The 14,754-nt window shown below is 42.1% G+C and overlaps 1 protein-coding gene across 1 annotated transcript; it reads right to left on the bottom strand.

The window, feature by feature from the left end:
• Window positions 1–244: 244 nt before the first annotated feature.
• Window positions 245–14,579, bottom strand: slc35a3a (solute carrier family 35 member A3a). Its single transcript, XM_071345291.1, has 8 exons — window positions 14,198–14,579; window positions 13,413–13,625; window positions 13,089–13,243; window positions 6,595–6,717; window positions 6,311–6,485; window positions 5,662–5,780; window positions 1,557–1,690; window positions 245–1,445 (listed from the first exon to the last, which is right to left on the bottom strand). The coding sequence occupies exons 2-8, from the start codon at window positions 13,600–13,602 to the stop codon at window positions 1,355–1,357; spliced, it is 987 nt and encodes a 328-aa protein (XP_071201392.1). The 5' UTR covers window positions 13,603–13,625; window positions 14,198–14,579; the 3' UTR covers window positions 245–1,354.
• Window positions 14,580–14,754: the final 175 nt, after the last annotated feature.

The following is a 14,754-nucleotide window of genomic DNA, read 5'->3' as shown; positions in this document are numbered from 1 at the left end:
GCAAGTGTAATAGTTGTTCCCCTAAGTCGCACACTGCCAGTGTACACACGGCTGCTGCGTATTCATGTTTCAGTGTTGACAGAGGGTCCGTGGAATCAGTTCATCCTCTGAGCTATAGGTCTCATGCACAATATGCACTCAGAAGATGTATTACTGTCAGATATAATAGGGAGAGCATGAGTGTGACTGTGTTTGCATCTCTTGGATCAGAGCACTTGTAGAATTTCTAAATGACACACTCGTCTTTGATGTAGGAAACATTTTCTTTATGGACGTGCGTTCCTCATGATTGGTAAATACAGTAACAAAGTCATCCTTACCCGCTTCCCCAAATAACAAACAAATCAAGTGATGACAAAGAGAGGAAAAGTACAAGGGTCGTTTCACCAATTGGGTGCCTTTTGAGTAGTGTAACTTGGAAAACTTGGAAAAAAGAAGTTTGATTTCACGTAATTTTAACACTCTGTCAAAGACCACATGTTCAACTTAAAAAAAACTAATTTTCCCATCTCAAAAAAATACTATAGTAAGGGCCAATTAAAGTAACAGGGTTGACGATTTAATCTTAAAAACAGCCATAAAACCCCTTGTGACAGAAAATGGCCAAAAAGAGTAGAACCAGCTTTTTTTACACTGTGGTTTGACTATTAGATGTTCAGTGTTTCTTTAAGTTCAGGTAACAGGGTTGACCTTAAAATTAGGGAAAGACGTAAATTAATAACTAATCACATTAAATAAATAATCATCTTTAGAAATACAGTATATACACAAAAGGGAACTTCAATTAATATAACAGACTTTTAAAAATATAATATTGGTGCCCCATGTTTACTTAAAATATCAAAGGGGCGCAAAAGGCACTCATTTCGTGGAACGACCCACAAACTGAGTTCTACAGCAGTGAGACAGCAACACAGTTCATCAGTATGTCTTCGGAGTCCAATACATCTGGACTATTGTCACAAGTCATGTGTAAACATTATGGTGTCTTTGTTTTACCCATCATCTTCATGATTGAGCTGATGACAGTAACATTAAGACAGTTTTGGCCCAGTGCGGTAAGCTGGCTGACCAGTACACTGCTCAGCTTGGTCATGACTCATGGGTCTATTTCTCATGGGTGTATTTCTCTGTAGTGGTAACCATGGTGAGGAACAGCCTTGTCTGGCTACTTCCTGGTCACATTTCATAGTTGATGCACTTCATGGTGTCAGAGGCCCATCTCAATGCCACTAGTCTAGTGTCCTTCACTCCACTTCCCTCTTCCTCTCCACTTTCTTCTTCTCATCTCTCCTCATATCTTCTTTTACCTGACCTCTCTTTCGGTCCTCCTTTTTTCCCTCTGCGATGTCCCCTAGGCACGACTGGGGTTGGGGGAGGGCTTGCCCTCGTAGCCATACAGGAAGGTGGCCACGATGACCAGCACTGCACCCATGAAGAACACACTGGAAAAGACACAAGACAAGACACACCATTACGTGTCAGAGACAAGCGACATTCAATTAGGTAATTAAAATAACCCGGCTCAAGAGAGAATGTGTGTGTTGTGTGAGAACCTAGTTGGGTCGAAGTCCTGCAGCCAGAAGTAGGATATGAGTGTTGACAGAATGATAGAGAGTGACGTAGCGAAACCCTTCAGGATGTTGTCTGCATACTTGATGACAGCTGCTATAACCAGCCCTCCTAGTGCCTAGAGAAACACACACCAGATATGGACTGGATGAGCAGTGGGCAAAGGGACACTATAATACTAATAAGCTCACAAAATTGGAACGAGATCAAGCAACAGCACCTTAGTCAAGAGGCATGGCAATATTCATTCAACATGATTAACAGAGCAAGAATGTTCACTTAAAACTGTACAGTCGTGGCCAAAAGTTTTGAGAATGACAAATGTTAATTTTCACAAAGTCTGCTGCCTCAGTTTGTATGATGGCAATTTGCATATACTCCAGAATGTTATGAAGAGTGATCATATGAATTGCAAAGTCCCTCTTTGCCATGCAAATGAACTGAATGCCCAAAAAACATTTCCACTGCATTTCAGCCCTGCCACAAAAGGACCAGCTGACATCATGTCAGTGATTCTCTTGTTAACACAGGTGTGAGTGTTGACGAGGACAAGGCTGGAGATCACTCGGTCATGCTGATTGAGTTCGAATAACAGACTGGAAGCTTCAAAAGGAGGGTGGTGCTTGGAATCATTGCTTTTCCTCTGTCAACCATGGTTACCTGCAAGGAAACACGTGCCGTCATCATTGCTATGCACAAAAAGGGCTTCACAGGCAAGGATATTGCTGCCAGTAAGATTGCACCTAAATAAACCATTTATCGGATCATCAAGAACTTCAAGGAGAGCGGTTCAATTGTTGTGAAGGCTTCAGGGCACCCAAGAAAGTCCAGCAAGTGCCAGGACCGTGTCCTAAAGTTGATTCTGCTGCGGGATCGAGGCACCACCAGTACAGAGCTTGCTCAGGAATGGCAGCAGGCAGGTGTGAGTGCATCTGCACGCACAGTGAGTAGAGGTCGACCGATTAATCGGAATGGCCGATTAATTAGGGATGATTTCAAGTTTTCATAACAATCGGTAATCTGCATTTTTGGACACCGATTGTGGACGTTACATAAAAAATAAACATTTTATTTAACTAGGCAAGTCAGTTAAGAACACATTCTTATTTTCAATGACGACCTAGGAACGGTGGGTTAACTGCCTTGTTCAGGGGCAGAACGACAGATTTTTACCTTGTCAGCTCGGGGATTCGATCTTGCAACCTTCCGGTTACTAGTCCAACGCTCTAACCACCTGCCTTCTATTGCACTCCACGAGGAGCCTGCGTGGCAGGCTGACTACCTGTTACACGAGTGCAGCAAGAAGCCAAGGTAAGTTGCTAGCTAGCATTAAACTTATAAAAAACAATCAACCTTAACATAATCACTAGTTAACTACACATGGTTGATGATATTACTAGTTTATGTAGCGTGTCCTGCATTGCATATAATCGATGCGGTGCCTGTTAATTTCTCATCAAATCACAGCCTACTGAGGATTTAACAAGCGCATTCGCGAAAAAAGCACTGTTGTTGCACCAATGTGTGCTTAACCATAAATATCAATGCCTTTAAATTCAATACACAAGTATATATTTTTAAACCTGCATATTTAGTTAATATGGCCTACTAACATGACTTTCTTTTAACTAGGGAAATTGTGTCACTTCTCTTGCGTTCCTTGCAAGCAGTCAGGGTATATGCAGCAGTTTGGGCCGCCTGGCTCGTTGTGAACTGTGTGAAGACCATTTATTCCTAACAAAGACCGTAATTAATTTTCCAGAATTGTACATAATTATGACATAACATTGAAGGCTGTACAATGTAACTGCAATATTTAGACTTAGGGATAACACCCGTTAGATAAAATACAGAACGGTTCCGTATTTCACTGAAAGAATAAACGTTTTGTTTTCGAAATGATAGTTTCTGGATTTGACCATATTAATGACCTAAGGCTCGTATTTCTGTGTGTTATTATGTTATAATTAAGTCTATGATTTGATATTTGATAGAGCAGTCTGAGCGGTGGTAGGCAGAAGCAGGCTCGTAAGCATGACTTCAAGCCTATCAACTTCCGAGATTAGGCTGGTGTAACCGATGTGAAACGGCTAGCTAGTTAGTGGGGTACACGCTAATAGTGTTTCAATCGGTGACGGCACTCGATCAGACCTTGAAGTAGGGTTAGGCTTTCGATGTGTTCCTGGTTCCAGGTAGGGGCGAGGAGAGGGACGGAAGCTATACTGTTACACTGGCAATACTAAAGTGCCTATAAGAACATCCAATAGTCAAAGGTATATGAAATACATATGGTATAGAGATAAATAGTCCTATAATTCCTATAATAACTACAACCTAAAACTTCTTACCTGGGAATATTGAAGACTCATGTTAAAAGGAACCACCAGCTTTCATATGTTCTGAGCAAGGAAATTAAACATTAGCTTTTTTACATGGCACATATTGCACTTTTACTTTCTTCGCCAACACTTTGTTTTCGCATTATTTAAACCAAATTGAACATGTTTATTTGAGGCTAAATTTATATTATTGATGTATTATATTAAGTTAAAATAAGTGTTCATTCAGTATTGTTGTAATTGTCATTATTACAAATAAATAAATAAAATTTAAATCGGTATCGGATTTGAAAAATCATAATCGTTCGACCTCTAACAGTGAGGCAAAGACTTTTGGAGGATGGCCTGGTGTCAAGAAGGGCAGCAAAGAAGCCACTTCTCTCCAGGAAAAACATCAGGGACAGACTGATATTCTGCAAAAGGTACAGGGATTGGACTGCTGAGGACTGGGGTAAAGTAACTTTCTCTGATGAATCCTCTTTCTGATTGTTTGGGGCATCCGGAAAAAAGCTTGTCCAGAGAAGACAAGGTGAGCGCTACCATCAGTCCTGTGTCATGCCAACAGTAAAGCATCCTGAGACCATTCATGTGTGGGGTTGCTTCTCAGCCAAGGGAGTGGGCTCACTCACAATTTTGCCTAAGAACACAGCCATGAATAAAGAATGGTACCAACACACCCTACGAGAGCAACTTCTCCCAACCATCCAGGAACAGTTTGGTGACGAACAATGCATTTTCCAGCATGATGGAGCACCCTGCCATAAGGCAAAAGTGATAACTAAGTGGCTCGGGGAACAAAACATTGATATTTTGGGTCCATGGTCAGGAAACTCCCCAGACCTTAATCCCATTGAGAACTTGTGGTCAATCCTCAAGAGGCAGGTGGACAAACAAAACCCCACAAATTCTGACAAACTCCAAGCATTGACTATGCAAGAATGGGCTGCCATCAGTCAAGATGTGGCCTAGAAGTTAATTGACAGCATGCCAGGACGGATTGCAGAGGTCTTGAAAAAGAAGGGTCAACACTGCAAATATTGACTCTTTGCATCAACTTTATGTAATTGTCAATAAAAGCTTTTGACACTTATGAAATGCTTGTAATTATACTTCAGCATTCCATAGTAAGAATCTGACAAAAATATCTGAAGACACTGAAGCAGTAAACCTTGTAGAAATTAATATTTGTGTCATTCTCAAACGTTTTGGCAACGACTGGTTCTGACTTTTAAACTTGAAATATCCTTATTCCATGTTACTGAGGGAGAGAGGGGAACGCAGAATGTTTACATTCTGTCAGAACATGTTATTGTTAGGCATCATGTATCCTATGGAGAAAAGGGCCACAGTCTGGTACAAGTCAACAGGACAACCGTGAGTTGGGGAAGAGTGAGGAATTTGGGCCAAGGTCAGGTCAGGGCAGAAGAAGTGAGAAAGAACAGGCATCACTAAAGTCCTGTCGAGCAACAGAGATGTATTGGCTGTCCAGATGTGTGAGATGCCTCAGCATAGGAGTAAGGTTTAAATACCAGTGCTTGTGTAAATATGTCTTTATCTTATGCAGCGGTGTGACCCAGTGGGTGAATAAACTTGGTTTGATCTTTACTAGTCGTCCGTGAGTTTTACTCTGTTTATTTAGAATCTAACAACACAATTTCTTCACATTTGTAGCTTGTGACTAACAGTACATACTGACTACATTTTACCTGCAGCTCACAGGTGAAGTAAAACAAATAATAGTGAGATGTACCTGCAGAGCCACCACTATCCAGGTGACTGTGTTGTATCCCTGGAACATGCCAGACTCTTGGACCCTCTCCCCATCGTACGCAAACATCCCCATCAGACCAAACACCAGGCCAAACATTCCTACACACAGACAAACAGGTCAGATGATATGAGTTTGAACCGAATATGAATGATAGGAAAATGGATTTAACGTAACCCTGCCAGCTTTCATCAAAAACAATAACCTGCAGTGATTGACTGAAAAAAACTATGTCTACATCCATAGACATTAATGATAAAACACTAGTCTCATCCAATGTGTATGAGGATGAATGCAGCATTTTCTCGATGCAGAAACTCTATACAGAAAACGAGCACAAGTTCACACCAGGAAATTAATCACAGGAGAATTAACACACGCTTCACATGTTCAGCTGTAAAAAAAAAAAAAAAAAAAAAAGCAAAAAAAAATCAGCAGGAAGACTCATTTGGCACAGAGAAAAACGCAGGGTTTCAGTGAGGAGGAAGGAACACTAAAACGTCACTTCAAAGACACAGTACTAGAGCTCTGTCATAAATTATTTATTTGATAATAACAGAGTAATTCTGGGACAGAAAACTGGAACAAGTGCCCTTACAACCCTAGTATAGTAGAACCATTTCATACTGACCCAGTTGGATGTTGCGGACCCAGACACTCTGTTTTGTCTCTTTGAGGATCTTTTCAAAGTAAACGCCAGCAAAGCCACTGGAGAAGCAGGCCACCAGCACCGCCGCCACGCCAACAAACTGGGACCCCGCAGACAGCTGCTCCTTCTCAGGGGCCCCAAGGGACTCAGAGGGCCACTAGACATTGGACACACACACACAAACATAAAGATACAAACACACTGGAGTGTGTAAAATGCAGGTTAATAAAAAAAGTGGATTGTAAAGGAGTTGGAGTAAAGTTTACCTGCACAAGTGCAACCCCAGCCATGAGGATGAGTAGGGAGAGCCACTGGTACACACCCAGTCTCCGGCCCAGCATGGACACTGAGAAGAGAGCTGTGGTAAGGATCTTCAGCTGGTAGGTCACCTGGTGGAGACAGACAAGGGGAAAACAGGGGACACCATTTAGAGACCATAAAAAGTATACTACCCCAGACACTAATACAGTGCCTTCAGTATTCACACCCCTTGACTTTTTCCACATTGTGTTGTGTTACAGCCTGAACTTACTATTTGTCACTGGCCTACACACAATACCCCATAATGTCAAACAGGAATGATGTTTTTTTGAAATTGCAACAAATTAATTAAAAATGAAAAGCTGAAAGGAGTCAAATAGTATTCAAACACACTTGTTATGGAGAAGCCTAAATTAGTTCAGGAGTAAAGATTTGCTTAACAAGTCACATAAGAAGTTGGATGGACTCACTCTGTGTGCATGAGTGTTTAACATGATTTTGAATGACTCCGTTTCCCCACACATAGACAATTATCTGTAAGGTTTCAAACACAGATTCAACCAAAAAAGACCAGGTAGGTTTTCCAATGCCTCGCAATGAAGGGCACCTATTGGTAGACTGGTAAAAATAAAATAAAAAGCATACATTGAATATCCCTTTGAGCATGATGAAGTTATTAATTACACATTGGATGGTGTATCAATACACCCAGTCACTACAAGCATACAGGCATCCTTCCTAACTCAGTTGCCAGAGAGGAAGGAAACTCAGGGATTTCACCAGGAGGCCAATGGTGACTTTAAAACAGTTAGAGTTTATTGGCTGTGATAGGAGAAAACTGAGGATGGATCAACAACCTTGCAGTTACTCCACAATACTAATCTAAATTACAGAGTGAAAATAAGAAACCCTATACAGAATAAGAATATTGAAAAACATGCATCCTGTTTTCAATAAGGCACTAAAGTAAAACTGCTAAAAATGTGGCAAAGAAATTCACTTTATGTCCTGAAGACAAAGTGATATGTTCGGGGCAAACCAAACTCTTTATTTTTTCAAGTATGGTGATGGCTTCATCATGTTACAACCTGGTCTCAGAGCATTTCGTATTATTCTGTACACGTAAATCCGAGACACTCCATTTAGTATGATATGTTACATTTCCTATGGTATGTATTCATTTTTGGATGTCTAGCATCCATTTTGTATGATATGTTACAAATTCCAATTTGTAGTGGCTAATGTTTGCTAGGCTAGGGTATTATGTTAAAGGATTAAGGTTAGGGGGAAGGGTTATGGTTAGGGGAAGGGTTAGCTAACATGCTAAGTAGTTGCAAACAATGTTCCCTCAAGCTGCACGCAGTAGCCCCGAGACTGCGACGCAGAAGAAATATCAGCCCACAGAGAGAAGCACGAGACTGAACTTCACTCAACTTTCTAGAGCAGTGGTCACCAACTGGTCGATCACGATCCAGTGGTCGATCTCCAAAGCATTCCTAGTCAATCACCAAACATTTCTGTAAAGAACCCAATGATAAAGCCTTGTGTTCCGACATCTTTTTATTTAGTCTGGGGATGTTGGCGGTAGGTGCACCCGATTCAGCTGCCCTGCGCGCCAGGTAGGCAAATTGTTGCCATTTTGAACCATTACATGTGTCTGAAGGTACAAACTCTGCCTTACCGATGTGCCCGGAGAGCAAATCAAGTGCATTATAGGCCTACCGCTGGCCAATCGGATGGCTCAGATGACAGTGTCTGCAGTAATTTAGCACGCATAAAAGAAAGCTACAGCAAAGTTGATACTGTGAGATTTTAAAACCATTACTAGAGACTGCCAACGAATACAGCAAAAAGCTGCTGTTTTTATGAGTGAGTTCATGTTTAAGTTCTTACTCAGCACTGTCAACACTTTATAAAAGTGTTAAATTAAATGCACATTCTTCCTATTCCACTGCGCTACAACAAGCACTGCAGCAGTAATACAGTGCATTCGGAAAGTATTCAGACCCCTTCCCCTTTTCTACATTTTGTTACGTTACAGCCTTATTCTAAAATGGATTAAATAAAAAACATCTCAATCTACACACAATACAGAAAAAAACAGAAATACCTTAAGACACTTTGCTAGGAGACTCAAAATTGAGCTCAGGTGCATCCTGTTTCCATTGATTATCCTTGAGATGTTTCTACAACTTGGAGTCTACCTGTGGTAAATTCAACTTATTGGACATGATTTGGAAAGGCACACGCCTGTCTATACAAGGTCCCACAGTTGACAATGCATGTCAGATCAAAATCCAAGCCATGAGGTCGAAGGAATTGTCCGTAGAGCTCAGAGACAGGATGGTGTCGAGGCACAGGTCTGGGGAAGGGTACCAAAACATTTCTGCAGCATTGAAGGTCCCTAAGAACACAGTGGCCTCCATCATTCTTAAATTGAAGATGTTTGGAACCACCAAGACTGTTTCTAGTGCTGGCAGCCCGGCCAAATTGAGGAAAATCGGGGGAGAAGGGCCTTGGTCAGGGAGGTGACCAAGAACCCGATGGTCACTCTGACAGAGCTCCAGAGTTCATTTGTGGAGATGGGAGAACCTTCCAGAAGGACAAACATCTCTGCAGCACTCCACCAATCAGGCCTTTATGGTGAGTGGCCAGACGGAAGCCACTCCTCAGGAAAAGGCACATGACAGCCCGCTTGGAGTTTGCCAAAAGGCACCTAAAGGACTCTCAGAAACAAGATTCTCTGGTCTGATGAAACCAAGATTGAACTCTTTGGCCTGAATGCCAAGCGTCACGTCTGAAGGAAACTTAGCACCACCCTACAGTGAAGCATTGTGGTGGCAGCATCATGCTGTGGGATGTTTTTCAGCAGCAGGGACTGGGAGACTAGTCAGGATCGAGGGAATCGGATAGATGAACAGAGCAAAGTACAGAGAGATCCTTGATGAAAACCTGCTCAGGACCTCGGACTGGGGCAAAGGTTCACCTTCCAACAAGACAACGACCCTAAGCACACAGCCAAGACAATGCAGGAGTGGCTTCGGGACAAGTCTGGCTGAGTGGCCCAGCCAGAGCCCAGACTTGAACCCGATCTAACATCTCTGGAGATACCTGAAAATAGCTGTGCAGCGACGCTCCCCATCCAACCTGACAGAGCTTGAGAGAATCTGCAGAGAAGAATGGGAGAATCTCCCCAAATACAGGTGTGCCAAGCTTGTAGCGTCATACCCAACAAGACTCTGGGCTATAATTGCTGCCAAAGGTGCTTCAACAAAGTACTGAGTAAAGGGTCTGAACACTTATGTAAAATGTATATTTCTGTTTTTATTTTTTAATACATTTGCAAAAATGTCTTAAAAAGCTGTTTTTGCTTTGTCATTATTGGGTATTCTGTGTAGATTGATGAGGAAAAAGAACAATTTAATAAATTTAAGAATAAGGCTGTAACGTGCCAAAATGTGGAAAAAGTCAAGGGGTCTGAATACTTTCCGAATGCAATGTAAACCCCTACAACTCATCCAGAACGCCGCAGCCCGTCTGGTGTTCAACTTTCCCAAGTTCTCTCACGTCACCCCGCTCCTCCGCTCTCTCCACTGGCTTCCAGTTGAAGCTCGCATCCGCTACAAGACCATGGTGCTTGCCTACGGAGCTGTGAGGGGAACGGCACCTCCGTACCTTCAGGCTCTGATCAGGCCCTACACCCAAACAAGGGCACTGCGTTCATCCACCTCTGGCCTGCTCGCCTCCCTACCTCTGAGGAAGTACAGTTCCCGCTCAGCCCAGTCAAAACTGTTCGCTGCTCTGGCACCCCAATGGTGGAACAAACTCCCTCACGACGCCAGGTCAGCGGAGTCAATCACCACCTTCCGGAGACACCTGAAACCCCACCTCTTTAAGGAATACCTAGGATAGGATAAAGTAATCCTTCTAACCCCCCCCCCCCCCTTAAAAGAGTTAGATGCACTATTGTAAAGTGGTTGTTCCACTGGATATCATAAGGTGAATGCACCAATTTGTAAGTCGCTCTGGATAAGAGCGTCTGCTAAATGACTTAAATGTAAAATGTAAATGTAAGTAGAAAAGTCTATCGGCTTACGTTGTTGTTATTATTAGCGTGTTTTTTTTTTTTTTTTATGTCGAGGAATATTTCCCTTTCCCTGTTCATAGGCGTAACATGAATTTGTGCATGAGGCAGAAATAATGAGATGCGACTTGAGTTTCGCCATCATCTGGAAGACGGCGTCCCTTTTTGGTAAGGGAGAGCGGAAGGATGTTGAGGCGGACCCTCAGTCTGCTGCTCTCTCCCATTAGACTGACCATTAGATGCAGGCACCAGCAAAATACAAATGAAAAGCTTTTTTTTTTTTTTAAATGTATGCGCACTCAGCTGTGCCTCACAAGTAATACAGCAACGGATCTATTGCCAGTGTGATCATATAACCTACCTCAAATTTCGAAATATAATTTTTTTAAATGGCCCAAACAACAATACATTGGTAGGGCAATTCAAGCAAAGCCAATATGCGGTGATAATGTATTGGGCCTATAGCTTACTACAACAACCCAATTGTTACAGTACTGTTTGTAATTGGTTAATATTGCATAGGCTAGATCTCGGCTTGCATTTTGACTCAAAAAGTGATCTTGACTGAGAAAACGTTGGTAGCACTTTTCTGAGCGTTTTCCCTGTTAACACTATCAACGTTTCCCTTTACTGCAGCAATTGTCATCGAATAAATGCAATATTAGCCACTTTCAAATGCAACATACCAAAACAAAACTAACTATGCACAAGATTTTGTTGTAGGCAGAATGCATGGGAGTAAGATTCCATATGCATTGACATATTCTACACAGACCAGTGCACCATAAACAATCAGCGCAGCAGTAGCCATATATGCAAATAGACCATTGTTATATATGGATCTGTGGCATTTACTTTGAACTGGACTGTATTTACAGCATGAGCAGTCGTGAGTAGATGCTGCCTGTTTTGAGATCAGAGAGCTGCATGTAGCCACGTTCTATTAATATATTTAGCTATTTAGTGAGTTATTAGCCCAGTTACAGATCATTTGTAGTTAGCAATAGGGGGGTGATTGCTTCCTACAAGAGCACAAAATATGTACATTTCTAGACATCTTTGAAAAGCAAGTCAGATAAAGAGCTATTTTTTTGGCCTTAAAGGGGCAGTGTTGTATTTTGAGACAGGCTTGAATAAGCTAAGTAACCAATAGGCAGCGGGTAGCAAAATGTGTCTGATTGTCTGTAATAATGCGTTTTACTTTGTAAAGTGGGTTCTTGCACCAAATAACAATAGTTTCAGTCACCTCCTTGTCTGAAGGTCAAGTGGATAAACAGGTTAATGTCAAGCCCTGCATGTTTCTTTCAAATGTCTCATGGAATGTAGGCCTACATTGAACACCACACATTGGCTGCTACTGTAGGCTGAATGATAGAACAGCTATTTCTATGTAAAAATGTTATGAGATGCATTTTCTCCATTGCTTTTTATGGTAGGCCAACATTATGATCAAATAGCCACATTAGCATTCTTGGCCACTGTTAAATCTAACTTAAAAGCAGGTACAGCCTCTGTGTGCTGGAAGTTGCACAGAATTTTCACAACGTTCAAGTTTGCACTCAGCAGACCTGAAATGTACTCAGTGAGTATTTTTTGGGACGGAATTCAAGCAAATGGCAATCGAAGCTGTAGCTAAAAAGTAGTAAGTAGTTAAAAAGTTGCTAAAGTTGTCCGTGATGAGACTTGAACACGCAACCATAAGTTTGCTAGATGTTCCAGTCCTTTCGTTTTTGCCTTAAGTTAGCATATGTCTTAGTTAACCATACCAAATGGAACATATCATACTAATTTGACTGTTCTGGATTTACAATTTCTATGTTATGTATAGTCTATGAGACTAGGCTGCATGTTATGGGTATGCTTGTAATTGGCAAGGACTAGGGAGTTTTTTTCAGATAAAAAGAAATGGGATAGAGCTAAGTACAGGCAAAATACTAGAGGAAAACCTGGTTCAGTCTGTTTTCCAACAGACAATGTGATAGAAATTCACCTTTCAGTAGGACAATAACCTAAAACACAAGAACAAATATACACTGGAGTAGCTTACCAAGACGACATTGAATGTTCCTGAGTGGCCTAGTTACAGTTTTGACTTAAATCGTCTTGAAAATCTATGGCAAGACTTGAAAATGGCTGTCTAGCAATGATGAACAACCAACTTGACAGACCTTGAATATATTGTACAATCCAGGAGCTCTTAGTCTTACCCAGAAAGAGTCACAGCTATAATCACTGCCAAAGGTGATTCTAACATGTATTGACTCATGGGTGTGAATACTTATGTAAATGAGGTATTTGTGCATTTCATTTTCAATACATTTGCAAACATGTCTAAAACAGGTTTTCACTTTGTCATTAGGGGGCATTGTGTGTAGAGATGGTGAGAAAAACACACTCCATAACAGGTTGTTCTACCTGGTAGGTGGCAGCATCTAGGTTAGACAGAGCCACGTAGAGCAGGTTGTTCTGTAGGGTGTAGATCCCAGAAGGAATGGCCAGCTTCAGGGTCTCAATAGGTTTGTGGGCTATCTCCTGCCTCAGAATACTGCTCAGAGCCCGAACACTGTAGCCTGTGCCATACAGGAGAGAGGTGTAGATAGAGGGAAAGTTAGATACCGAGATATAACTTGCATAACCCTTCCATGCGTCTTCCTCTAGGCCTAAATTTATACATAAACACAAAGTCTTATTTTCCTATAATGCAGATGGGAAGTAGACAGCTCTATCCAGACCACTCACTGTGCTCCTTGAAGACGAGCAGCAAACAGGTAATGATCTTCATGAACTCAGCCACCACCACAGCCGAGGAGGCCAGGTAGCGGTGACCGTCCCCCTGCAGGGTGCGGGAGTAGCGCATGGTCAGCACCAGAGAGGTGGTCTGGAACACCAGCACCCCCAGAGACAGGTACTTCAGCCTGGAGGATGCCATGTTGGGGACAGACGGGAGTCAGTCTGCAGGGAGAGGGGACAGTCTTAAAACATTCAAAGGAAGGACCGATGGGTCAAATGGCTGCAACTCTTGCTCCTGTGGTCTGGCACTGGAGACAAGCTTCAGTGGTTGTGAAGAAACATTTGCTCACACTGACACTGTAGCCCAGCAGCCAAGCTGGCCTCTGCCTGCTAGCTAACAAACAGCAACACACAATCCTCTCTTTGTCCATAAGATCAGGGGCACCAGCAAATGCCATACTGACAGTTTCCTTGTCCATCAAAGACGAACTACCTTTCATTTGTAGTGTGAGAGGTGCGTTTGGACCTTCTCATGATTGGATAATCCCTTTCAATGAGGATTAGACAAAACAAGTCAGGCTACATTGAACAAATGACAGAAAGCTAACCATTCAATGATCAACTTAATACTTCAACTTTTAATTCAAAGCAAGTGACACATTCCAAGAAAGTTGGCTAGCTAGCTAGCGCAGGTGTCTAATCATTCATCAACAAGGAAGCAGGCAAGATAACGTTACGCTCGAGACACTGACCCAATCTCATACAGTTTGATAGTGCAAGACTAGTAGACCTACCTGGTAGCACTGGAAAGCTAGCTAGGTAATACAACAGTTGTTGAACTTGAGCCGTAATTCTTCAAGCGAGAGCTATAGTGCTAGCTAATGAGCTCAGCTGTCTGTTAGTAGCTAGTCAGGTAACTTATCCACAGTTCAAGTCCTCGCGTCCATTGACCCAGGCTGGCTAACAGCAACGGGATTCTACCATTGCTCCTTCATACCGATGTTGTTGTCCATAATGCCATAATTGTTGTCTGCGTTATGACAGTATATATTCTAAAGTTGCAACGACATAGCTAAGTCAAAAGCATTTCGTATGATTTTACTTCCTTGTACAGTATTTTTGCTTCCTCATCTGCTCAGAACACCAAGAACTAACCTTCAGCCCGCTCTCTACTGCCGTCTGCTGGATGGGTTGACCATAGAAATAAAATTAATTATATCTCTATCCGGTGGACAGGTTTCTGCTGCAAACTGTGGTGGCATTGTTTGTGAGTTTTAGATGAAACGGCTCTTTCCTATATGTAAGATTTCTGTCTAGGCATCATTCAAGTATGCTCATACTGGCAAGTAAG

Source organism: Salvelinus alpinus, chromosome 16, assembly GCF_045679555.1.
Source record: "Salvelinus alpinus chromosome 16, SLU_Salpinus.1, whole genome shotgun sequence".
Taxonomy (NCBI): Eukaryota; Metazoa; Chordata; class Actinopteri; order Salmoniformes; family Salmonidae; genus Salvelinus; species Salvelinus alpinus.
This window is presented reverse-complemented; position numbering and strand designations above follow the sequence as displayed.